The following is a 25733-nucleotide window of genomic DNA, read 5'->3' on the forward strand; positions in this document are numbered from 1 at the left end:
CTGGTACACAATAAACACTCAGTAAATGGTGGCTGTTATTCCTTTTCAGAAGTGGACACTCTTTATAGGATAGGCTGAGTAACCCCACCTTCCCAAATTTTCAAATGACTTGGTATAAATATTAGACTGGTTTTCTGAAATTTTAGTTTTACCGTATCCACATAACACCATATGCACTAATAATAAAGATACTGTATTTACTTGATATTTTAAAATGTCACTTATTTCCAAAGGGAAATTTATAATTCCATCATAAATGATAAATTAGGTTTTCTTGCCATAAATAGATACCTGTTTAAATAGCATGTAACTGTTTGAACAATTCTTTTGTTATAGTAAAGTCACTTCTGTGCCAGTGTTAAGCATTCTTCTCTTGGGAAGATAAGACATTAGATGTTGTCAACATTTATCTAAAGACCTATTTGTACAACGCCCTCTTAGTCTGCTTTTTCTGAAAACAGTTTTTTGAAACACCTACTCTTCTAACAAGAAAAGGTCAAATTAAGTCAAGTACATTTGACTACCTAAGAATTGCTGTAACAATAGGGAATTGGGTTTTGAGTAGTTTATTAATAATTTGGTCAGCAATTTGTTGAGTAGCTATTTGTGTAGAGCAATTCTGAGGTGATAGCTGAGAAATATTTTTGCTTTCAGGCATCTTACCAAGTAACCTGACACAAGCGGTTCCTTAGTTCTCCATGTGAACCATGCATGCTCAAAGATGGTGATATTGCACAACCAGATATCTGGTGTATTCATGACATTAATATCAACAGCCTCAGATATGCAGAATATATATACCTTCCTAATGGCAGAAAGCAAAGAGAATCTAAAGAGCCTCTTGATGAAGGTGAAAGAGGAGGGTGACAAAGCTGGCTTAAAACTCAACATTCAAAAAACGAAGATCACGGCATCTGGTCCTATCGCTTCTTGGCAAATAGATAGGGGGAAAATGGAAACAGTGGTAGATTTTATTTTCTTGGGCTCCACAATCATTGTGGATGGTGACTGCAGCCATGAAATTAAAAGACATCTGCTCCTTGGAAGGAAAGCTATGACAAACCTAGATAGTGTATTAAAAAGCAGAAACATAACTTTGCCAACAAAGGTCCATGTAGTCAAAGCTGTGGTTTTTCCAGTAGTCATGTATGGATGTGAGAGATGGACCATAAAGAAGGCTGAGCACCCAAGAATTGATGATTTCAAATTGTGGTGCTGGAGAAGACTCTTGAGAGTCCCTTGGACAGCAAGGAGATTAAACTAGTCAATCCTAAAGGAAGTCAACCCTAAATATTCATTTGGAAGGACTGATGCTGAAGCTCCAATACTTTGGCCACCTGATGCGAGAAGTGGACTCGTTGGAAAAGGCCCTGATGCTGGGAAAGACCAAGGGCAAGAGGATTATAGGGGCAACAGAGAATGAGATGGTTGGATGGTATCACCAAATCAACGGACATGAGTCTGAGCAAACTCCGGTGGTGGTGGTGAAGGACAGGGCGGCCTGGCATGCTGCAGTCTATGGGGTTACAAAGAGTCGGAGATGCCTTAGTAATTGCACAACAGCAACAACAAAATTTCGCTGGGAAGCAGTTAAGAAAAAAGTGTCTAAAAGTGTCCTGAGGGTAGCCATAATGAAACAAACCATAAAGAAATGAAGGAAGATGGAGGTAGACCAAACACAGGGTCATGCTGAAATCTGAAACCTTATGGCTTCAGAACCACTTGTGATCACAGGATGAGCCTAATAGTGCATATAAAAGCCTTTGGATATATAAGGATAAGATTGAGAAAGTATGATGCCTTTTTTCTTGTGAGGTACTAAATATTATCTTTTCCTTCACATTTTTTTAAAGATGTCATGGTTTCAAGTCTTAGCTTCTTGATCACTCTTATGTCAATAGGTGACAAAGTAATATTTAAAGTGACAAAGTGAAGTCGCTCAGTCATGCCCAACTCTTTGTGACCCCATGAACTGTAGCCTACCAGGCTTCTCCATCCATGGGGTTTTCCAGGCAAGAATACTGGAGTGGGTTGCCATTTCCTTCTCCAGGGGATCTTCCCCACCCAGGGATCGAATCCAGGTCTCCTGCATTGCAGGCAGATGCTTTACCCTCTGAGCCACCAGGGAAGCCATTTATTTAATCAAGTGCAAAATGATCAGTAGACAATGAGTTCACTCTACTCCACAATATGAGGGAGAGGAGAACAAGTAGATTAGAAGAATTAATGAAAAACTTTACTGGAGGAGGTGAGAATTGAACTGAACTTTGAGGTTTTGGCAAGGGAAAGATTCAAAAGAATGTCCAGATTTGGAGGATAGAGTCTGTGGTACAATTAAGTATGTTCTTGGCATTAACCATGTGCTGAATAAATTTCTGTTGAATGTTTGTTTGTTGAATAAGAGTTGATGGTGTGTACTGGCTGTAGAGCTATAAGTTGCCTGAGACAAGAATCCGATCAGTGTGAATATTCATGCTTTGAAGACTTCTTCCTTTCGTCCTTACATAATACTTTTTTGATGACTCTGGTTCAAGTTATTTCTTACATGATTATGTGCTAGTTAGAGGGCAGAATTATAATTTGTCCCTATAGGATTCCCTAATGTTGAAAGATATTTCTTATTCAGGTTGTTGAATGAGATCAGACTGCTTTAGAGATCATTCCTGTGCTGCAGGAAAGCTTAGCAAGCTGCCTGGAATTCTCAAGAGACATACTTCCAACTGCAAGAGAAAGTAGGCTCCTATACACCACGGGCAATGTTGAGATTGTCCAGAAAAGACACTGGCAAACCAACTCCATGGATATATAACTTGGAACCTTCATAAGCTTGATATCCAAAGACCTTAAGCATTTGAGGAAGTGATCCAATTCTAACTGGTATTTTAGGCTTTGCTGTTCTGGAGCTCCACCTCTGGAGCAGTCATGTGGCGAGGCGGAACTCTTGGTGTGCTTGAGAGCAGCCATCTTCCCCATCCAGCTTTTCAACTGAAGGGATTGTTTTGTTTGTTTGTTTGTTTTTCAGTGGAGGAAGAACCAGATTCTAACACCACCATGCCGTCTGCACATCAATTTTCTTTCCAAATGACCAGTCTCATCTTTATCCCTGTAGCATCCCTCCCTCACTTCATCTTGTTTTCTCTCCTGATTGCTACTATCCAGTGTATAGTCAGCCCCATGCTGGCTCACCTGTTGTGCTTAAATCCATTGATGACACTGGATTAGAGGTCTCAGCTATATAGGGTCTTGTCTTTGTTTTATCCAGGTGTAACCTGAGCAGATGGCACCCTTTGCAGTGGGCAGGACTTCCAGTGACCTTAAGAGTGTAGATGATTCATCTGCTTATTTGCCTTGGTTCCTTTCCGCAGTAGCTGGCCACTTATTTGAGCTTACACTAAGGAAAGGAGTAGTTCTAAACTTGGGTGTGAGTGTTAGTGATTTGGGTAAAATCTCTGCTTGCTAGATTGCTGGTGCTTGAAATGCCCTAAGTTGGGCATGGGGGTAGGTTGGGGGTGGAAGTGTGGAATCTGTTTCTTCTGTGATTATAGGGATTTCCATCAGGTTCTTTCCAGAGAACATGTTTGATTCTGGGTGGAACAGCCTGAATCCCACAAAGGGGTGGATCAGGGCAGGGAATAAGAAGAGGAAATCTGGCCTTGCCCCAGTTTGCGTGTAGAATAGACTCACTTCTGCTGTCTCTCCAAGGCTGTGGCAACATGTGTCTGGTAAAAGCAGGCTCCTGACTTAACACACACCTCATGAAGTCTTTCTGTTTTTAACCCTCTGGACCATAGAAAGTAACAAATAATGACGATGTGAGGTTGGGAGGTAGAAAGCAGACCATGGTGTGATCTAATACCAACTAAGGCAACAGCCTAACAACTCTAACAGCTCAAGTCTCAAATTGCACGTTAGTGTTTTTTGTGTGTTATTTCATCATCACAATAACCCTGCAAAGTAAGCACCAGTGTTACACTCTTATACCAACGAGGGATCTGAAGGTCACAGACATTAATTAACTTGTCAAGATGCCACAGCTAGCAGGTAGAAGAGCCAAACCAAATCTGATCCTAGACTCAGTGCGTAACCACTGTTCCATGTGGTCTCTCCATTTGCAGGTATTATACTGCATCGCTTTGCAAGTTTACCTTTCCTTCAGAAGGCATGTTTTCCCTCTTGTGAGGAAGATGTAAATAAAAATTATGATCTTCTCGTATAACATCTGAGGCTAGATTCTAAGAAGCCATAAACTTCTGCCTAGTTCCTTGGGATGCTTACACTTGGAACCTACCTATCAATTCTAGGGGAAATTCAGGCAGACCTTAGATAGACCCAAATGGGGAAAAACCAAAGCCCCTCTCCCACAGTTATGGCTGATATCACAGCAAGCACAGATCTGCCAGAGCTGTGAGTCATCATGAAAGCAAATTGTCCAGCACCCAAATGATATACTCCACTTAACACCACCTAAGGAGAAGCTGTCTCATCAAGTCTAGCCCAAATTGCCAAATAATGAGCAAGTAAGGAAATTGGTATTTAAGACCCCCCCACACACACACACACACAAATACTACCACACACCGCCACATGCACCAAAAAAAAAAATGCAAGTCTAAGAAGCCAAACTGATTCTCAACCCCCCAGAAACAAGTTGTCCTGTTTCCCAAGCTTGTTGATTACTGCAGTGCTTTGGTCTATGACACGGTAGCAGGCTTTGGAGCGATCAGGGTAACAATTTATTTTCTAGCCGCCAATAACCATTCTCTCAGTCCCCTGCCTGGCTCAGACACCATGCAAAAGAGAGGACTTCACGAGTGATTTTGGTGGTTCCACTCTCCAGCCTACTCAACATATTTGCCACCTGCCCTTCTTGCAATTGTTTGGGGCTGCAGCTTTATGGGAGGACTTTATTTAAATATATATACTTATATAATTTTAACTCCAGAAAAATAACAAACAAGCTTTCTTTTAAACTTCCTATTGGAGGGTTTCCAAAAGCTTCAGGAGCATAACAAAATAATTTTTGGTTGTTGGGCTGTGTTGCCATGACAAAGAAATGATAGACCAAAAAAACAACAACAAAGAAATCAAAAAGTGGAGAGAGAATGTGTATTTGGAGTGGTGAACAGGAGCTCATGCCATGTAAGTCCATAAGAATTGTTAGCTTTAGATATAGTCATAAAAGGCCAGGGGCTGGGATTTTTAAACCCCACACCCCCCATCGGGAAAGATGTGCAGCCAGGAGCTGGAATTGAGCTTCAACATATAACCCAAACCATTAAAAAAAAAAAAAAAGACTGGGAAACTCCACTTGCCTGGAGAAAATGTCAGGGAGACTTGCTTACTGCCTATGGACTTGGGTTGTAGAGTATTAGGAGGGGAGAGTGAAATTAGAAATAGGTCAGCCATTTGTGGGTATAGGTTCAGATTTGCACTCTTATTTACTGTAGGAAGTCTGAGCTAAGAAATTAACAATAAAACCAGTCTCTGCAAAAGTAAACATGAAACTACTTTGTCATGGTTATTTCCACAGCGCAGGTCAAACAGTTCTTTCTGAAAATAAGCTCACAGTAAAAATTTACAAAGCAAGTGAGGAAACCACTGTCAAAGGGAAGATAGGTAAATAGGTAGGCAGGTCAATAGGTAGGTAGAGAAATGGTATACTATGGACTAGAGATGAGAAAATGAAGACACTATAAATTTAATCTATATGATGACATTTGAAAGCTACAAAATTAATATATGAGCTGATTGAATAAGTAAAAAGAAAGACCATGACTGGATAAACAAAAGACAATAGTATGAAAACACATTGAAAAAACAAAAATAATTTAGAAATGAAATCATTGTCACTGAAATTAAAAGCTCATTTGGTGAGTCAACTGTTGAATTACATACAAGAAATCAAAATTGGAAGATTAGATTAGAACAAAAGTTAGTGGATTCTAGGATGGATCTGAAGAAATCAACTTCAGTATAACACAAGAGATGAAGAGATGGAAAATATAAACACTTTATAGGGGTAGGAGATAGGAGATAAGACCTTCTAAAAGATGTCTAATGTAAGCTTTCCAAAAAAATTGGAGACCAAAGCTAAGATGACTCATTTTTTTCAATCTAGTTAAATGTGTTCATCCTTAGGCTCATGAAAAATAGCTAATTCCAAGCAGGCTAACTAAAAAGAGCCGTATCCAGGTACACAGTGATGAAACTATTGAATAACAAAGGAAATTCTAATAGCAACCAGAAATAAAAGACAAATTACCTATATAGGGATTACTATTAGACTGACAGTAGAATTCTTTCTTCAGAGAAGGCAATGGCACCCCACTCCAGTATTCTTGCCTGGAAAATCCCATGGGTGGAGGAGCCTGGTAGGCTGCAGACCATGGGGTCGTGAAGTCAGACACGACTGAGCGACTTCACTTTCACTTTTCCCTTTCATGCATTGGAGAAGGAAATGGCAACCCACTCCAGTGTTCTTGCCTGGAGAATCCCAGGGACAGCGGAGCCTGGTGGGCTGCCGTCTATGGGGTCACACAGAGTCGGACACAACTGAATCGACTTAGCAGCAGCAGCAGAATTCTTTTTTAAATTCTATATATTTTTTTATTAGTGGAAAGTTGCTTTACAATTTTGTGTTGATTTCTGCTGTTCAATAGCATGGATCAGTTATAATTATATCCCTTCCCTCCTGAGCCTTCCTCCCCTCCCCGCCATCCCACTCCTCTAGTCATCACAGAGTGCTAGGTTGGGCTGTTTGTTATTTAGGAACTTCCCACTATCTTTTTTAACACATGACAGTATATATACACAGACACACACACATATATATACATACACACACATATATATCTGTGCTGCCTTCTTAATTCTTCCCAGCCTCATCTTCCCCCACTGTGTCTACAAGTCCATTCTCTACTATGTTCATCAGTACTGGTTTTTTTTTTTTTTCTTTAATAGAAAATTATTTAATTAGTATACATGTGTTCCCCATCCTGAACCCTCCTCCCTCCTCCCTCCCCACACCATCCCTCTGGGTCGTCCCAGTGCACCAGCCCCAAGCATCCAGCATCGTGCATTGAACCTGGACTGGCATCTCGTTTCATACATGACATTTCACATGTTTCAATGCCATTCTCCCAAATCTTCCCCCCCTCTCCCTCTCCCACAGAGTCCATAAGATTGTTCTATACATCAGTGTCTCTTTTGCTGTCTCGTATACAGGGTTATCGTTACCATCTTTCTAAATTCCATATATATGCGTTAGTATACTGTATTGGTGTTTTTCCTTCTGGCTTACTTCACTCTGTATAATAGGCTCCAGTTTCATCCACCTCATTTTTTTAGATTCCATGAAGTGAAAGTGAAAGTCGCTCAGTCGTGTCCGACTCTTTGCAACCCCACAGACTGTACAGTCCATGGAATTCTCTAGGCCAGAATACTGGAGTGGGTAGCCTATTCCTTCTGCAGGGGATCTTCCTGACCCAGAAATCAAACCGGTGTCTCCTGCATTGCAGGCAGATTCTTTACCAACTGACCTATCAGGGTCTAGATTCCATATATATGCATTAATATACAATACTTGTTTTTTCTCTTTCTGACTTAATTCACTCTGTATAAGAGATTCTAGATTCATCCACTTCACTACAACTGACTCAAATTTGTTCCTTTTATGGCTGAGTAATATTCTGTTTTATAAATGTACTATAATTTCAGCTATTCATCTGACAATAGAGTTCTCATCAGTAATAGATGTCAAGAGACAATGGAATTATATCTTCAAAGAGCTGATTCTTAGCATGTGATTCTGTACCCAGCTATATTATCATTCAAGACTGAGAACTCAGTGAAGATAGTTTCAGATAAGGCAGAACCAAAGATCTTGCTACTCAGTGATCCTAGCTGAAAGCCCTCATAAATGAGGTGCTTTAGTAACAATATCCAATTTTGAATATTGAATCTAAAATTGGAATGTGGCATTCAAGAAGCAGCACTGAAAGAGGAAATTGACAAACATGTTGATAAGTTTAAATAAACATTGAATGTTTAAAAATACTTTTAAAAGTAGAAAGAGACTATGTAAGTGAAGATTCTCCAGAGAAACAGAACCAAGAGTGTGTGTGTGTGTGTCTGTGTGTGTGTAGAGAGACTGAGCGTGAGAGGGAGACGTCAGCGGGGAGAGAGAGAGATTATAAGAAATTGGTTCACATGATAATAGAGGCTAATAAATCCCAAGATCTATAGTTAGTCAGCAAGCTAAAGACACAGGACAGCCAGTGGCCTAGTGCTGGTCCAAAGACCTGCAGACTTGAGACTCAGGAGGGGCCAGTATTTTAGGTCTAGTTCAAAGCAAGGAGAATGCCGATGTCCCAAATCAAAGGCAGTCAGACAGAAAGAATTCTCTTCTACTCATCCTTTTTCTCAGGGAAGGCAATGGCACCCCACTCCAGTACTCTTGCCTGGAAAATCCCATGGACGGAGAAGCCTGGTAGGCTGCAGTCCATGGGGTCGCTAAGAGTCGGACACGACTGAGCGACTTCACTTTCACTTTTCCCTTTCATGCATTGGAGAAGGAAATGGCAACCCACTCCAGTGTTCTTGCCTGGAGAATCCCAGGGACAGCGGAGCCTGGTGGGCTGCCGTCTATGGGGTCACACAGAGTCGGACACAACTGAATCGACTTAGCAGCAGCAGCAGAATTCTTTTTTAAATTCTATATATTTTTTTATTAGTGGAAAGTTGCTTTACAATTTTGTGTTGATTTCTGCTGTTCAATAGCATGGATCAGTTATAATTATATCCCTTCCCTCCTGAGCCTTCCTCCCCTCCCCGCCATCCCACTCCTCTAGTCATCACAGAGTGCTAGGTTGGGCTGTTTGTTATTTAGGAACTTCCCACTATCTTTTTTAACACATGACAGTATATATACACAGACACACACACATATATATACATACACACACATATATATCTGTGCTGCCTTCTTAATTCTTCCCAGCCTCATCTTCCCCCACTGTGTCTACAAGTCCATTCTCTACTATGTTCATCAGTACTGTTTTTTTTTTTTTTTTCTTTAATAGAAAATTATTTAATTAGTATACATGTGTTCCCCATCCTGAACCCTCCTCCCTCCTCCCTCCCCACACCATCCCTCTGGGTCGTCCCAGTGCACCAGCCCCAAGCATCCAGCATCGTGCATTGAACCTGGACTGGCATCTCGTTTCATACATGACATTTCACATGTTTCAATGCCATTCTCCCAAATCTTCCCACCCTCTCCCTCTCCCACAGAGTCCATAAGATTGTTCTATACATCAGTGTCTCTTTTGCTGTCTCGTATACAGGGTTATCATTACCATCTTTCTAAATTCCATATATATGCGTTAGTATACTGTATTGGTGTTTTTCCTTCTGGCTTACTTCACTCTGTATAATAGGCTCCAGTTTCATCCACCTCATTTTTTTAGATTCCATGAAGTGAAAGTGAAAGTCGCTCAGTCGTGTCCGACTCTTTGCAACCCCACAGACTGTACAGTCCATGGAATTCTCTAGGCCAGAATACTGGAGTGGGTAGCCTATTCCTTCTGCAGGGGATCTTCCTGACCCAGAAATCAAACCGGTGTCTCCTGCATTGCAGGCAGATTCTTTACCAACTGACCTATCAGGGTCTAGATTCCATATATATGCATTAATATACAATACTTGTTTTTTCTCTTTCTGACTTAATTCACTCTGTATAAGAGATTCTAGATTCATCCACTTCACTACAACTGACTCAAATTTGTTCCTTTTATGGCTGAGTAATATTCTGTTTTATAAATGTACTATAATTTCAGCTATTCATCTGACAATAGAGTTCTCATCAGTAATAGATGTCAAGAGACAATGGAATTATATCTTCAAAGAGCTGATTCTTAGCATGTGATTCTGTACCCAGCTATATTATCATTCAAGACTGAGAACTCAGTGAAGATAGTTTCAGATAAGGCAGAACCAAAGATCTTGCTACTCAGTGATCCTAGCTGAAAGCCCTCATAAATGAGGTGCTTTAGTAACAATATCCAATTTTGAATATTGAATCTAAAATTGGAATGTGGCATTCAAGAAGCAGCACTGAAAGAGGAAATTGACAAACATGTTGATAAGTTTAAATAAACATTGAATGTTTAAAAATACTTTTAAAAGTAGAAAGAGACTATGTAAGTGAAGATTCTCCAGAGAAACAGAACCAAGAGTGTGTGTGTGTGTGTCTGTGTGTGTGTAGAGAGACTGAGCGTGAGAGGGAGACGTCAGCGGGGAGAGAGAGAGATTATAAGAAATTGGTTCACATGATAATAGAGGCTAATAAATCCCAAGATCTATAGTTAGTCAGCAAGCTAAAGACACAGGACAGCCAGTGGCCTAGTGCTGGTCCAAAGACCTGCAGACTTGAGACTCAGGAGGGGCCAGTATTTTAGGTCTAGTTCAAAGCAAGGAGAATGCCGATGTCCCAAATCAAAGGCAGTCAGACAGAAAGAATTCTCTTCTACTCATCCTTTTTCTCAGGGAAGGCAATGGCACCCCACTCCAGTACTCTTGCCTGGAAAATCCCATGGACGGAGAAGCCTGGTAGGCTGCAGTCCATGGGGTCGCTAAGAGTCGGACACGACTGAGCGACTTCACTTTCACTTTTCACTTTCATGCATTGGAGGAGGAAATGGCAACCCACTCCAGTGTTCTTGCCTGGAGAATCCCAGGGATGGGGGAGCCTGGTGGGCTGCCATCTATGGGGTCACACAGAGTCAGACACGACTGAAGTGACTTAGCAGCAGCAGCATGGAAGCTGATGAAGAAGGGAGACTTTCTGGTTGGAATGAGTGCATTCTAAGTTCCTTACACTAAGAATTACCAAGGAGGTATGATTAGATTAGAAAAAATGTTGAGAGAACTGCTAAACAAGTAGATACAAACTATATTATTGGACTTCCCTGGTGGTCCAGTAGTTAAGAATCTGCCTACCAATGCTGGGGACTCAGATTCAGTCCCTGGTCCAGGAGGATCCCACATGCTGCAGAACAACTAATCTCATGCACTCCAATTACTGAAGCCTGTGCTTCTAGAGCCAGTGCTCCTCAACAAGAGAAGCCACTGCAATGAGAAGCCTGCACACCACAAGAAGAGGAGCCCCTGCTCACTGCAAGTATGGAAATGAAGACTCAGGACAGCCAAAAACAAACAAATAAAAATTAAAAAACCGTATTATTGATATTTTTCAGTGAATAAAGACAGAGAGAGGGCATAAAGAAAACGTAATCAATGTAGAGGTAGTAGATAGGAAAGGGGAAGAAAATGGTTACCAGAGCATGGAGAGTAAGAGGGTAGGGTAAGTCCAGATGTCTCAGTTACAGGTAGATTAAACTCACTCTTAAAAAAGGAGAGATTTCCAAATTTGATTTTAGGAAATCTGGCTAAATGCTATTAATAAGAGTCAGACCTAAGACATAATGATACAGTGAAGTTTAAATAAATGAAATACCAGATGTATTAGATAGATACTATTCAAAAGAAAAGTGGTGCAGCAGTATCACCATTAGGTAATTTTATGTTTAACACACACAGACACACGCACGCGCGTGTGCGCGCGCACACACACACACACACACGAGATTAAGAAGGTCATGATGATGCCAAAAGACAAAATTTCATTCTTAGAACAATGAGTTTGTACACCCAACAATATAGCCTCTTAATATAAAAAGCAAACATTGACAGAATTATATGGAGAAGCTGACAAATTGACAGTAGAAGTAGAATAGTACATATGTAGTTTGGAAAATATTAGTAAAAATATAGAAGATTTGAATAATGCAATTAAAAATCTTGCTATACTAGACATACCTGAACCCTATACCTCTAAAATAGGAACTACAGTGATTTTTGAAACATTCATAAAAATCGGGTCACATACAAGAACACAAAGAAAGTCAAGCATATATTTCCAAATTAAAATAATTTGGGGGTTGCCACAATCTAATCAAATGGAATATTAAAAATGAAATGCTCTAAAATAATGTATTAATCAAAGATATAAGTCATAATAGGAACTACAAAATATTTGTAAGTGACAACAGAACTTGTGACATGTAGCTAAAAGAGAATTTAGAGGAAAAAATTGTAGCCTTAAAAAGTGTGTTAAAGCTTGAAATTTTATTTAATACACATAGTAAAGTATTAATAAATATAGAAGACTCAAAGAAGAAAGCAGGAAATAATGATCACAAAAGAATAAATGAATTTTGAAGAAGTGGAGGAGTAGAAAAAACCTGAAATTTGTTTTCTTGAAAATACTAATAAAACAAAGCAATTTCTAGCAAATTGATCAACTTAAAAGTTTACACAAATTAGTATTGGGCTATCTTAGTATTAATTGCCAGTCCAGAAGTTAATTTAGAAAGATGGATTCTCCAGGCCAGAATACTGGAGTGGGTGGCTATGCCCTCCTCCAGGGGATCTTTCCAACCCAAGGATCAAACCCAGGTCTCTTAATGTCTCCCGCATGCTCAGGTGGTCTCTTTACCATTACCACCACCTGGGAAGCCCAGAAAGGTGGGACATAGATGTTTGTTATATTAGGATCCTGGCCTCTTTGTGTTCAAAATATTCCACAGTATGGAGAACGAAATGACAACTCACTCCAGTATTCTTGCCTGGGAAATCCCATGAACAGGAGAGCCTGATGGGCTACAGTCCATGGGGTCACAAAGAGTCAGACACAATTAACGCGACTTAGCGCACACACGTGCATGTCATAGTCCAGGCATTGCGTATCGCCCCTGTACTCTGTATAGTGTGCTTGAACAGGTACCAGTCCTCTCCTCTCCTAGTGCATCTTGCTGCAAGTGACTCATGCATTCTTGCTTTGAACAGGCTTGATATTGAAATCCCAGCAGTTGAAGCAGTGGCAGGGTTAAACTATGAAATCAACAGAATGAATGCCTCTAGGAGTGGTTGGAGAGAACAAGACTCCTATCCACAGATGGTCAAAATAGATGGACGCACAATGGATGAAGGTCATGGCTGGCCTAGGGACAGTTTCCATGAAAGGCATGGGCTTCTTTGAGGCCTCATACTCCCAGCCACCCCAGGATTGTCCAGTTGCTCTTCCTTATCTGGTTGATGTTATTATTCCTCCCTTTGGCATTTCCTGGGCTTCCCTAGTGGCTCAACTGGTAAAGAATCCACCTGCAATGCGAGAGACCTGGGTTCAATCCCTGGGTTGGGAAGATCTCCTGGAGAAGGGAAAGGCTACCCACTCCAGTATTCTGGCCTGGAGAATTCCATGGACTGTATAGTCCATGGGGGTGTAAAGAGTCGGACGCGCCTGAGTGACTCTCACTTCACTCACTGGGCGTGTCCTAAGCTTCAGAGTTTGTGTGTAAATGTATGCTTGCACTCTGGCTTGATCTGGGAGGTAGACCTACTCATGTCTGAGTGCAAATACCCAGACATGGAGTGCAGACATGTCCTGCACCTGGAGCCTTGGCCTGGAGGTCCTGTGTGTTAGCACTTTATCTCCTGCTCTGAGAAACGGCCAGTTGCAAGACAAGAAAAGAGATTTTCTTGAGTTTTAAATGAACGTGGACTCAATATATATAGTTTTTACTATTCAATTTCAAATCACTGACTTCCCTTTGCAAGCTTCCTTTGATTTGAATAGTGTTCTATTCAATATATTCAAACTATTTTTTTAAGTTTATTGGCTATGATTCTTGCTTCTGATAAGCACACTGTTCTATAATGTATATTGTAAGGAAAACTATGATGTCATCAGTTTCTTTTTCCTGTAAGATTTCCCTTTCTTCCCTCATAAAACAAATGACCTAATTTTTTTTTTCTGTCCTAGGGTATTGTCCCTCTTCTTTTAAAAAGGACCATTATGATTTTAGCAATGAGTTTGCATATAGTTTGATATGAGGTCAGTAATTTTCCCTAGGATAGGGAAATAGCATATTTTTAGGTATGCTGTCTGGTCATTTAGTAATCTTCTTCTCACATGGGTATGAGGGTTAGCAGTGTAACAACCTAGCAATGACCAGGAACATGTGGACAAGGTGCTTTTGTTTCCATGAGATACTGATAGCATCAGAGGTACTGCAGAGGAGTGTCTGCCATTACTATCGATGTGTGATTGAGTAGCAGATCAGAGTGAGTGCAGTCCTTCAGAGAAGGTGACCAGTATGTGAGTGATTGCTTTGGTCCCCTCCTACTGTCCTGGCCTTCGAATTAAGTTGGGGAAACAGAGTGAGTTTACAATGGATCAGTGGGTAAAGAATCTGCCTGCCAATTCGGGAGACACGGGTTTAGTCCCTGGGTCAGGGAGATCCCCTGGAGAAGAAAATGGCAACACACTCCAGTATTCATTCCTGTAGAATCCTATGGACAAAAGAGCTGGTGGGCTACAGTCCATTGGGTCACAGAGAGACCGGACTGAGCATGTGAGAGCAATGTAAGACAGTTCGCTGCTTTGTATTCCCAGTTTTTGTTCCACTAAACCATGGTAATTTCTTTCTGAAATAATTAAGTCTAACTTAAGAAAAGCAATGCCAAAGAATGTTCAAACTAGCACACAATTGCACTCATCTCATACACTAGCAAAGTAATGCTCAAAATTCTCCAAGCCAGGTTTCAACAGTATGTAAACCATCAACTTCCAGATGTTCATGCTGGATTTAGAAAAGGCAGAGGAATCAGAGATCAAATTGCCAACATCTGTTGTATCATTGAAAAAGCAAGAAAGTTCCAGAAAAAAATCTACTTCTGCTAACTGTGTGGATCACAACAAACTGTGGAAGATTCTTAAAGAGATGGGAATACCAGACCACCTGACCTGCCTCCTGAGAAATCTGTGTGCAGGTCAAGAAGCATCAGTTAGAACTGGACATGGAACAATAGACTAGTTCCAAATAGGAAAAGGAGTATGTCAAGGCTGTATATTGTCACCCTGCTTATTTAACTTATACGCAGAGTACATCAGGCAAAATGCAGGCTGGATGAAGCACAAGCTGGAGTCAAGATTGCTGGGAGAAATATCAACAACCTCAGGTGTGCAGATGACACCACCTTTATAGAAGAAAGTGAAGAAGAACTAAAGAGCCTCTTGATGAAAGTGAAAAAGGAGAGTGAAAAAGTTGGCTTAAAACTCAACATTCAGAAAACTAACATCATGACATCTGGTTCCATCACTTCATGGCAAATAGATGGGGAAACAGTGGATACAGTGACAGACTTTATTTTTTTGGATTCCAAAATAACTGCAAATGGTGACTGCAGCCATGAAATTAAAAGAGGCTTACTCCTTGGAAGGAAAGTTATGACCAACCTAGACAGCTTATTAAAAAGCAGAGACATAACTTTGCCAACAAAGGTCCGACTAGTCAAAGCTATGGTTTTTCCAGTAATCATGTATGGATGTGAGAGTTGGACTATAAAGAAACCTGAGCTCTGAAGGATTGATGCTTTTGAACTGTGGTGTTGGAGAAGACTCTTGAGAGTCCCTTGGACAGCAAGCAGAACCAACCAGTCCATCCTAAAGGAGATCAGTCCTGAGTGTTCATTGGAAGGACTGCTGCTGAAGCTGAAACTCCAATACTTTGGCCACCTGATGTGAAAACTGACTCATTTGAAAAGACCCTAATGCTGGGAAAGAGTGAAGGCAGGATGAGAAGGGGATGACAGACGATGAGATGGTTGGATGGCATCACTGACTCGATGGACATGAGTTTGGGTATGTTCCGGGAGTTGGTGATGGACAGGCAAGCCTGGCATGCTGCAGTCCATGAGGTCACAGAGTCAGACACAACTGAGTGACTGAACTGAACTTAAGCTTACTCAAAGTCAATGTGTAAGGCTGATTTTTTTCTTGATATTACTTACTATTGCTTTAACAAAATTACTAAAACCGTAGTGTTGTCACTGTTTCCTCTAGAGACTCATATGAGAACCCTTAAAGGTAGTCAGGTCAGATAACATTATCACATTCTACAGATGAAGACCCTGAATTTGAGAGGCTCAGTAATTGCCAGGTTGCAGAGCTGGATAATATTCCTTCAGTGATGACGATCTTTTTGAGACTCCAAATATGCCTCCCCGCTTGCAGTGCAAACATTTTACAAATAGCAACTAACTACATAGCATTGTTATACACATGCAGTTAGGTAACTAAGAATAGGAAATAATTAAAATAATTGTGCTTCATTTTTTTTTCCTTGTGCACTCATTTCCTTGTGCAGCGTGCTTAAGTGAGAAAGATGTAATTTCCCTGTTTCTTTCCACAGAATTTCCTAACATTTATCATGTCTGTCAGTGTTCTTATGGTACTGAACTTGATAAGGAACAAATCATTCAAAAAAAAAAAAAAGGATGAAAAACTATCTCAGAACCTGAATGATGATGTAGCTCTGTGGCATGTTTTTATTCTCTTAACTAGATAATTATCCAGTATATTTTTTAGTTTGTGCTTGTATGGATCAGACCCTATAAGCTATTTTGCTAATTGTTTGGGAATGATTCCACTGGAGGACTTGAAAGAATTGATTCTTAGGCAATACCTGACTTAGCTTCAGTCTAGAGACTTGCCTTCCCCCCATGCTGAGGAAGAGGAGTTCTGGCCACTGGGTTCTGCATGCCTCCACTAAGCAGTGAAGTCAGAATCTTCTGCCTCGCTTTTCAAAAGGTGTGATCTGATATACCACACTTCGTAAGATGCCTCCTATAGCCCCTTCCACTGCATTCCCCCGGGATAAGGTCAGCTTAATTTGCAATTGGGTATGATGAGACATACTTTGGGACAAAAATTTGTATATAATTGTACAATTGTGTGTGTATATATGTATTTTTTCTCTTATTTAAGATTTGTTCAATTGTGTCAGTTTTACCTACTTTCCTTACCTGTGAAATGGACATAACATTTCATGGCAGTTGAGAATTATTTTAGAAAGATTTAGATTCAGAGATGCTTTCTTGGCTGAAGGTAGTTTTTATTGACGTCACTGAAGTCTTTGCATCTGACCTGCCTTCACTAAACTCTCCAGCTACATATGCTTGGTTATAACATACTTACCTGCAGAAGGAAAATATTTTCTTTTCTGATTGTTTTTTTCCCCCCCAAGTGGGCTTTTCCAAAGCTAATTTATCTGCGAAGAGACATATGCTTTAGGTCTGTACTTGTGAATTTACCTTGGAAACATTAGGTCATCTTCAAATCTGTCAATGTGGCTTATAAACTTGGCAAAATGTTTTAATTAAAAGCTTCTCTGAGATTTGAAAAAAAAAAGGGAAAAAATGATTAGTATCAGTAGTGTTTTCATTTTCATGGTTGGTGTATTTATAGGTATATGTCACTTTTCATGTTGTATTAAAAGTATGTTGACTGTCTGCTAACAGTTCATCTCTTTTCTTCTGCAGCCTCCAAGTCTGTTATAAATAGTATGCTGCGGGACCCTTCTCAGATTCCAGATGGAGTTCTAGCAAATCAGGTCTATCAGGTATTAATCACAGCTGTCTATTTTCAGTGGCAATGCTGTTATCTGCCTAGCAGAGTAAAGGATTTTAAACCTCATTTAATTACTGTCATCATAAACTATCACTGAGGTCAGGGTGCACCATAAATGGCAATGCAATATTTGTGAGAAGAGCATTTCACTTTTTAATAGCTTGCTTTTATAGTGAATAAAAAGCATGCAATTTTTGTTTTCTGTGATTAAATCTGAACAGTCTTTTGATAGCTTTTTTTAAAAAAAATTTTTTAAGAAAAGTAATTACTGCTTTTAGGATATTGTCTGACAGTTTTTGTAGTCGCTCCATCCCAGACCCTTCCTCTTATTTGTCTGCAGTGCATCGTGAATGACTGCTGTTATGGACCACTGGTGGACTGCATCAAACAGTATCCTTTCCCATAAAATTTTAGGTGCACAATTGACGAGCTTAGACTCAGTGGAGGAGATGTGGCTAGCTTTAACCTGACATAAAGTTCTGCTTCACAAAACACATTTCATACTCTTCTATTTTATATTCAATCAACTGGAGGGTCACTGCAGACCATTCTTTTCTACAGCTTAAAAAAAATCAGATAGGCACTGGGAAGATGTCAGTTCAGCAGTCGCATGTTCTCATGCTTATTTCAACCTGCTTGGTTTTCAATGAGTTTAAAGATAGAGTCACGAGGCAGGTAGCACACTGTCTTAGAATGTATCTAAGCATTTCAGTGAACATTTTTTCAAATATGAATAAATTTCTATTTGAAATGAACCAAATTTAGTTGAGAATAAATTTTGAGCCTGTAGTTAAGGGATGATGCGATTAAACTGCCACCAGAGACCATCAGGTTTTAAAGGGCAGTAGATTCTTAATGCTTAGATGTTGATTATATTCTGAGCTGTCGCTTGGGTCCCTAATAAACATTTTTAGAGAAAACCAAGCTAATTTTTCCCTCTGGACTGAGTTTAAGGCTAGGAGAACAGATGTCCAGTCATTTTTCATTAAAGACATTGAAATTACTAAAGAGTTAATGCTTGCTTCATCAAACAGGATTTGTGTGTGTGTGTGTGTGCGTGTACATGCACACGTGTTTCAGTTGTTTCCGACTCTTTGTGGCCCCATGAACTGCAGCCTGCCAGGCTCCTCTGTCAGTGGGATTTTCTAGGCAAGAATACTGAAGTGGATTGCCATTTCCTGCTCTATGTTGGAATCTTCCCAACCCAGGGATTGAACCTGCATCACTTGTGTCTCCTGCATCGGCAGGTGGATTCTTTACCACTAGCGCCGCCTGGGAAGCCCAAATAGGAGTTGAGTGGACAGTAACTACTTTGTGAAGTAGGACCCTGTTAATCAATACATTTAGTAGTATTGTGGCAACACTAAGAATTTTTATAATCTTTGGCTAAAACATTCTGTGTAAAGAGTAAATAATTAGTAATTTTTAATGGAAATGATATCTACCTGAGTCCATGAGTCTTATATTTTTTAATAATACAACATGCCCTTCCTGGGTTTTATTAGCACAGATGGCACTGTGACCAGTTATGACTCAGTGGTTACCAATCAGGAGGCTTTTTTTAAGAAGCTTTGCTAGTCAAGTGTGTGTGTGTGTGTGTGTGTGTGTGTGTGTGTGTGTGTGTTTGTATTCCACCTTGTTTCATGAAGGCTTAGAGTTAGTGAAATTATTGTAAAAGAAAAAAAATGATTCATTTTCTTTTTTTCATGAAATTAACCTTTGAAAAATAAATCTTTCAACAGAGCCCACTTTTAAGAATACTCAGTATCTATATTATAGCCCTTTGTATTTTATTCTCCTAATATGTTCTCAGTCTAACTTAATAAAATCACAGCATTGTTATAAGTCCAACCTTTTATTAGACCAAAGTAAAACTATGCTTCCATTTTCAGTGTAAAATTAACGATAGTGTTAGAAATTGTTGGAATGCCAACCCCCATGTAGCCACAGTGATAAAGTTTAGCACATCCACAAAACAACTAACACCATCTTAGAGTATCTGGGGTGGAATTACATGTTAATTTTAAAGCACATAAAATAGTTAAAAATCAATTTAAAGTTAAGGTTTTAAAAGCATAATGTCTTTTGAAGGATTGCATATTGATTTTAAATATAACTATCTAATTATGTATGCATGGACTAAAGTATGAAGTCAACTGCTTTGTAAATGCCAGGAGGCTGTTTTTCAGTAATAGTTGAGATGCTTACGGGAAACTAGATTGCTGTATTGCTGGTGAAGAAAATGGCCTGTGAGGTTATTTACAAGTTTTGCCCCATGGTCACTGCCATACATCAATAATAGGTATTATTATAGAGAAAGTCTAAGTGTTTCTGCTTATGAAGCATTATAAATTCGGTCTGGATTTTTTTCCTTATATTTTTGCCATCATCCACTTTTCTTTTTTGGTTGTGCTACTGCCAGTAGAATTTAATGTAGTACCTGATTTCAATTGATAAAGATAATGATATACGTCTATAAATTGTATTCACTAGCTAGATTATAATTTCACAGCTCCATTATGCCTATTGCTTGTAAAATTACTGTTTTTATAAACTTTATATTCTAGATTTTGTATTTTATACATGTTTATATCAAACAAAACATAATCAACATGTATATATATCTTTGCAAAGTTTCAAATTAGTGATTGCTTTTACCATGCAGAATAAAACAGGCTGGGGAGTTTATAGAGCATTGATTTTATCTTTGCATTGAGATAGTGGCAGTTTAATGTAACGTAAATACACTTGCTTAGCTGTTTTCAAGGCTGATCAACAGGAATTATTTTATTTCACACTGAATAAAAATGATTGGATTTTCATATGAGTGCAAATGCTATTTGTATGTTGCTCTGATAATTTGGTAATGTTTACATTGCTTACCCTTGGCAAATTACATCATTTTGTTAGAAAGAAAGCACACGTTTAATAAACAAAATAGGTGCAGAACCTTTTACTCCATTATGAAAATGTTACATGTAGGCATTTGTGTAAGGAGAGTAAAGTAAATTGGTGATTTATTAATAAGACACCAAAATAGCACCCTAGATCGCAAAGAGTATATAAATTGTCATTGCTTTCTTTTTCTTTTGGTGTCTACTGTAGTTTTTCCTATATAACCATGTCCACCTACATGTTATTTTCCTGCCACAAGTTATATTCACAGACACAAAAGGTGTGAGAAACCAGCCACCTCAACTTTGCAAAGTGTGACTTCAGGACACAGATGTTAGACAAAGACCTGAACTGTGGAATAAGGAAAGATAATGATACAGGAAGCTTGACGTGCTCTGGATTTCACTCCTGTACCATCAGTTTCATGATTCAACATTTTAGATGTAAATAATTCACAGCAATAAAAGTGAGAGCACATTTATGTGGACTGGAAGTAAATTATTTAGTTCTGAAACATGGGATGCCCGTAGTAATGAGAGACAATTGAGAGAGATTCATCAGATGTCTTCAGTGGACTCTATGAATGTGTGAAATTTTATGATTTAAACATTTGTTTTCAGTGAGAAGTAAGCACAGTCCTGTGCATGGGGAGGAGGGACAACAGAAAGAAAAAGACAGTGATGAAGACTTGGGACTTGTTTTGATGATGTATATGAGTGGTCCCACCTCTTGAATTCTAAGATTTGAATAATTTCCACTTGTATGTATTGATAAATGACAGGATGATTGTCTAAGAATTTTACAGGTAATTTTTAAGCTTTATTTGATATAAGTTGGATTCTTGTAGTGCATGATCAGGACTAAAGAATCCCTGTTAAGCCAAGGAGTGATAAGACCAGATTGACATTAGTGAGATGGAGAATTAAAGAATTACAGGCACACCTCATTTTATTGTGCTTCACTTTATTGTGCTTTGCAGATATTATGTTTTTTACAAATTGAAAGTTTGTGGCAACCCTGCCTTGAGTCGGCACCATTTTCCAAATAGCATTTGATCACTTGATGTCTCTATGTCACTTTTTAGTAATTCTTACAGTATTTTAATGTTTTTCATTATTATAGTATTTGCTGTGATGATCTGTGGTATTATAATTACAAAAAGATAAGGACTCGCTGAAGGCTCAGGTGATGGTAGCAATTTTTTAGCAATAAAGTATTTTTTAATTAGGGTATATGTATTTTTTAGATATAATGCTGTTGAACACTTAATAGGCTATAGTGTAATAGTAACTTTTATATGCACTGAGAAACCAAAAAATTCAATATTTGTTTTATTCTGGAACTGAACCCATGGTATCTCCAAAGTCTGCCTGTATTACCAAACACCTTTGACAAAATTATAGTATGAGAATAGGATAAAACTCCTTTTCACACTTTGTACACACCAGAGGAGCCTGGTGGGCTGCCATCTGTGGGGTTGCACAGAGTCAGACATGACTGAAGCGACTTAGCAGCAGCAGCAGCATTAGCTAATAGCAATTATTTTTATGTAATTTTAATATTTTTAAGTAGCTCTACAGAGGTCATAGATATAGGCTTTGCAGAGATTTTGTTCTGATTCTCTGCTCTGCCACACATTGACCACATGATCTTATATAAATTCCTTTTTAAGCCTTGGTTTCCTCATCTATAATATAAGGATAATAATAACTGTGAGGATGAAAAACATATGTAAATACACTGAAAATAACATACTTGATATACTGCCTGCCTCATATTAGCACTCAAAAAATTTATATGAGCATATGTATATATTTATATACATAATATAATGGTGAAAACTTGCACACACAAGAGAAAGACTTGAAACAGCCTCTGAACTGACGCACTAACCCACAGCCATTTACTGGGATGTCTTTCTTCCAGAGTACATATACTTCTCAACAAGTCAGTTGTTTGGTTCCCCAAGTCACAGAAGATCACCAATCATAGACTAGAAGTGAAGTGTTGTTGTTCAGTCACCCAGTTGTGTCTGACTCTGCAGCCCCGTGGACTGCAGCACACCAAGCCTCCCTGTTCCTCACCATCTCCCTGACTTTGCCCAAGTTCATGTTGATTGCGTCAGTGATGCCATCCAACCATCTCATCCGCTGACACCCTCTTCTCCTCCTGCCCTCAATCTTTCCCAGCATCAGGACTGGGAAAATAAGAGCTGCTAAATGCTGGCTTTGTGACAAGCATGAACTCACAGAAGATTTATGGGACTTTGTAAGACTAGAAATTCTTAGGGCAAAAGCTGGTTGGTATTCTCTACTGCACTTAGTGCTTAATAAATGGTCCTAAATTGAATTGAGGGGTTTTTAGCATAGCATAAAGGATGTTTATAATTACCTCTACTTTCCATTTCATCTCAAAGTATAGCCCTGGTATTAGCAATTTTTTCTGGTGGTATAATTCTACCAATGTTACGCTCCTTAACTAAGACTTCCCAGTGCCATTGGTCATGAGCATGAAGTCCTGCTGAGGGACTTGCTTCTGGAGAAAAACCTATCCTTCCTAGGTAAGTATTGCTTACGTCTTCTCCAGCATATATCTCCGTGAGTGCTTAAATATATATTTTTAAAAATCTTCCACTTGCAGTTATTATGTACTAAAGGAAAAGCAAATGATGACCGATGCTGTGCATGTTATCTTTTATTGATTTAGAACTGAGCAGGAACTCAGTTACCTAATCCCTTGTATACACAGCACATGCACAGGCTTACAATTAATATTTTATAGCATAAGTGGCTGAAAAAATACTTTAATATCTGTTGCAGTATTACTTTTAGTGTCATGAGATATTAACCATAATCTAGGCCTTATGAGAGAAGGAAACAAAAGAAATATTGTCCATAAAATGCTTTATATATTGAAATTCATGTTAGGTATTTTTGTCTCATGTATGGAATTGCCTAGTACTTTCACTTGAAAATGAAATATTGAGCTTTTATTATTTTTATGCCAAAAGTGAATTGTCATCATATGAGTATGATTTTTTAAAATCTCGCAGGTACGTATGTGTTTGTCTGCCAACGTGGAATCTTATTACAGATTGTTATTTCTTTCAACATCTCTTAGGCATTAAAAATTAAGCCTCAAAAGGCATACATGTGATAACTGATCATAGCAACCATAAAGCACTCTACCAGGAATTAGATCCTCTTCTTCATTTTAAATGTGGTAATTTTTCAAGGTTCTATACAGATTGTATTATTGTACACATCTATTTTAAATTAAGAGTTTGCATGGCATATTTTTTTTAGGTTAAAAAAATTAAGCGATATTGGATTACATAATTTTTGATCCAAAATGAACAAGACTTAGCCAAGGGAAGTCAAATGATCTTATGTCAAATTGGGAAAGGATGTTGAAAACAGTCCTGTAAGAAATCTGTTTTAAGTCTTAGTATTCAGTATTTTTATTAATGACCTGAAGATTTGAGTTGAATGTGTTGTAAATGGTTGATAATTTTAAGAGGGGGTATACCATAAATATTCTCCAGTAAGAGTTGAACACACCTGATAAATTAGGAAAGTGGCCTCAGATTACTAAATTAAATTTTGATATGTAAAAGCAACAAGTTTTTTTTTTTTGTATAAGAACAACTGAAATATTCAGTGTATGGAGAAGAGTGAATTAGATAGAAATTACCTTTTAAAATCTAATGAAAAATCTGGTGTATAATGCCTTCAGAACCAATTGGAATGAATGTCCTGTGTTGCATCATGGGGTACTTTGTAGACTATGAAGTTCCAGTAATATTATAAAGTATCTGATCATATTGAGCACTCAGTGGCCAGTCACGTGTGGCCAAGTGTGTTGTTTGAAGCCAGCAACTGAGCAGTCATATTTTCAAGACCACTCGGTGTAACTCTCTTGGCACCATCTGCTTAAGGGTAGTCAAGCCCTTGGCACCGCTTCTTTGCTTAATCTAGTTTTTTTCTGCTTCCTTCCTAAAGACTGGAAGACCCAAACAGGGAGGAAGAGCAAAGGGCCCACCCTTGGCTTAAACTTAGTCCCAGGTGCTTGACTCCCTTGATTCTAGGAACTGAAGGCGCTAGACTTCGTTGGCCACCGTTGACAAAAGCAGTGCAGAGGCACAGCAGGGAGTCACTGCGCTTTGCTAACAGGTTCAGAAAGGGGATTTAAAATGGAACAGGCTCATCTGTTCCTCTGCACTCTAGGATCTAACAGTAATTCTTTTATTGAAGCATACCAAAGATGATCCTTAACTCGTATTTAGCTCTCTTTATGTAACCTCAGTCCTGTTTTGAAGCATTTCCTCATTAGTATTCAGAGAAATTGTTATTCTCTGCATTTTAAGCATTTTAATGTTGTACTGAATTAATACATGTTTATTTATGGTTAAAACCTGAAAACCCAAAGCCTCTTATGGAGTATCATTATGGGTTTGTTCTTTTACCTTGTAAATACTCCCTTCACAATGAATAATCAGATCTAGATTACTGTACCAGGTAAATTTAGATAAATCATCAAAAACATAGGTATGGAAATAGACTACTAATCTCATTTTATATTTTCTTGTTTTCTTGTGTACGCCTTGAATTTTGTTGCAGAGACATTGCAGGCATGTTTGTTTTACTTTGATTTTTTTTTAAATAATTGAAAGTAAAATCAATCAGTCCCTCTGTGTCTCTTTCTTTCTCCCTTTCTCTTTCCTTCCCTCCTTCCCTCAAATCTGGACTACTTTCAAAAGACAAGGATTCTTATCATTTATATATTACCCCTTCTTAAGAATTATGACCTTCTGAAATTTTTTATCTTATTTTAAATTTTCCACCTATTGTGCTCTATATGTCATTTTATAAAATACATATTTTATCTGACATCTCTAAAACTGAGAGTTCAGATAGAAGAGAAAAATAAAAATAAATTGCTTTTATCATAACCCTAATAATTTTCTTAAATTTTCTTTATTCATAACCACGTACTGAACAGTTGCCCTGGCACAGGATTTGTTGTTCAGTTGCTAAGTCGTGTCTGACTTTGTGACCCCAAGGACTGCAGCATGCCAGGCTTCCCTGTCCTTCACCATCTCCAGGAGCTTGCTTAAATTCATGTCCACTGAGTCAGTGATGCTATCCAACCATCTTATCCTCTGCTGCCCCTTTCTCCTTTTGCCTTCAGTCTTTCCCAGCATCAAGGTCTTTTTCAATAAGTCAGCTCTTATAATCAGGTACACAGGATTTAACCAGGCACTATATTGGAAAGGAAAAATGAAGTCTCCTTTTCGTTGAAGGTTTAG

General features: G+C 38.8%; 1 protein-coding gene across 3 annotated transcripts in view; it reads left to right on the forward strand.

Moving 5' to 3' along the window:
- Positions 1-25733, forward strand: part of C10H15orf41 (chromosome 10 C15orf41 homolog) — a 236805-nt gene that overhangs the window by 89259 nt on the left and 121813 nt on the right. For all 3 annotated transcript variants that reach the window (XM_027553483.1, XM_027553482.1, XM_027553481.1), the window contains exons 6-8: positions 17443-17522; positions 17871-17920; positions 22918-22985. In XM_027553483.1, the coding sequence (XP_027409284.1) occupies positions 17443-17522; positions 17871-17920; positions 22918-22985 (198 nt within the window). The remainder of the gene's footprint in view (positions 1-17442; positions 17523-17870; positions 17921-22917; positions 22986-25733) is intronic.

The sequence above is a fragment of the Bos indicus x Bos taurus genome, chromosome 10 (assembly GCF_003369695.1).
Source record: "Bos indicus x Bos taurus breed Angus x Brahman F1 hybrid chromosome 10, Bos_hybrid_MaternalHap_v2.0, whole genome shotgun sequence".
In the NCBI taxonomy this organism is placed as follows: domain Eukaryota; kingdom Metazoa; phylum Chordata; class Mammalia; order Artiodactyla; family Bovidae; genus Bos; species Bos indicus x Bos taurus.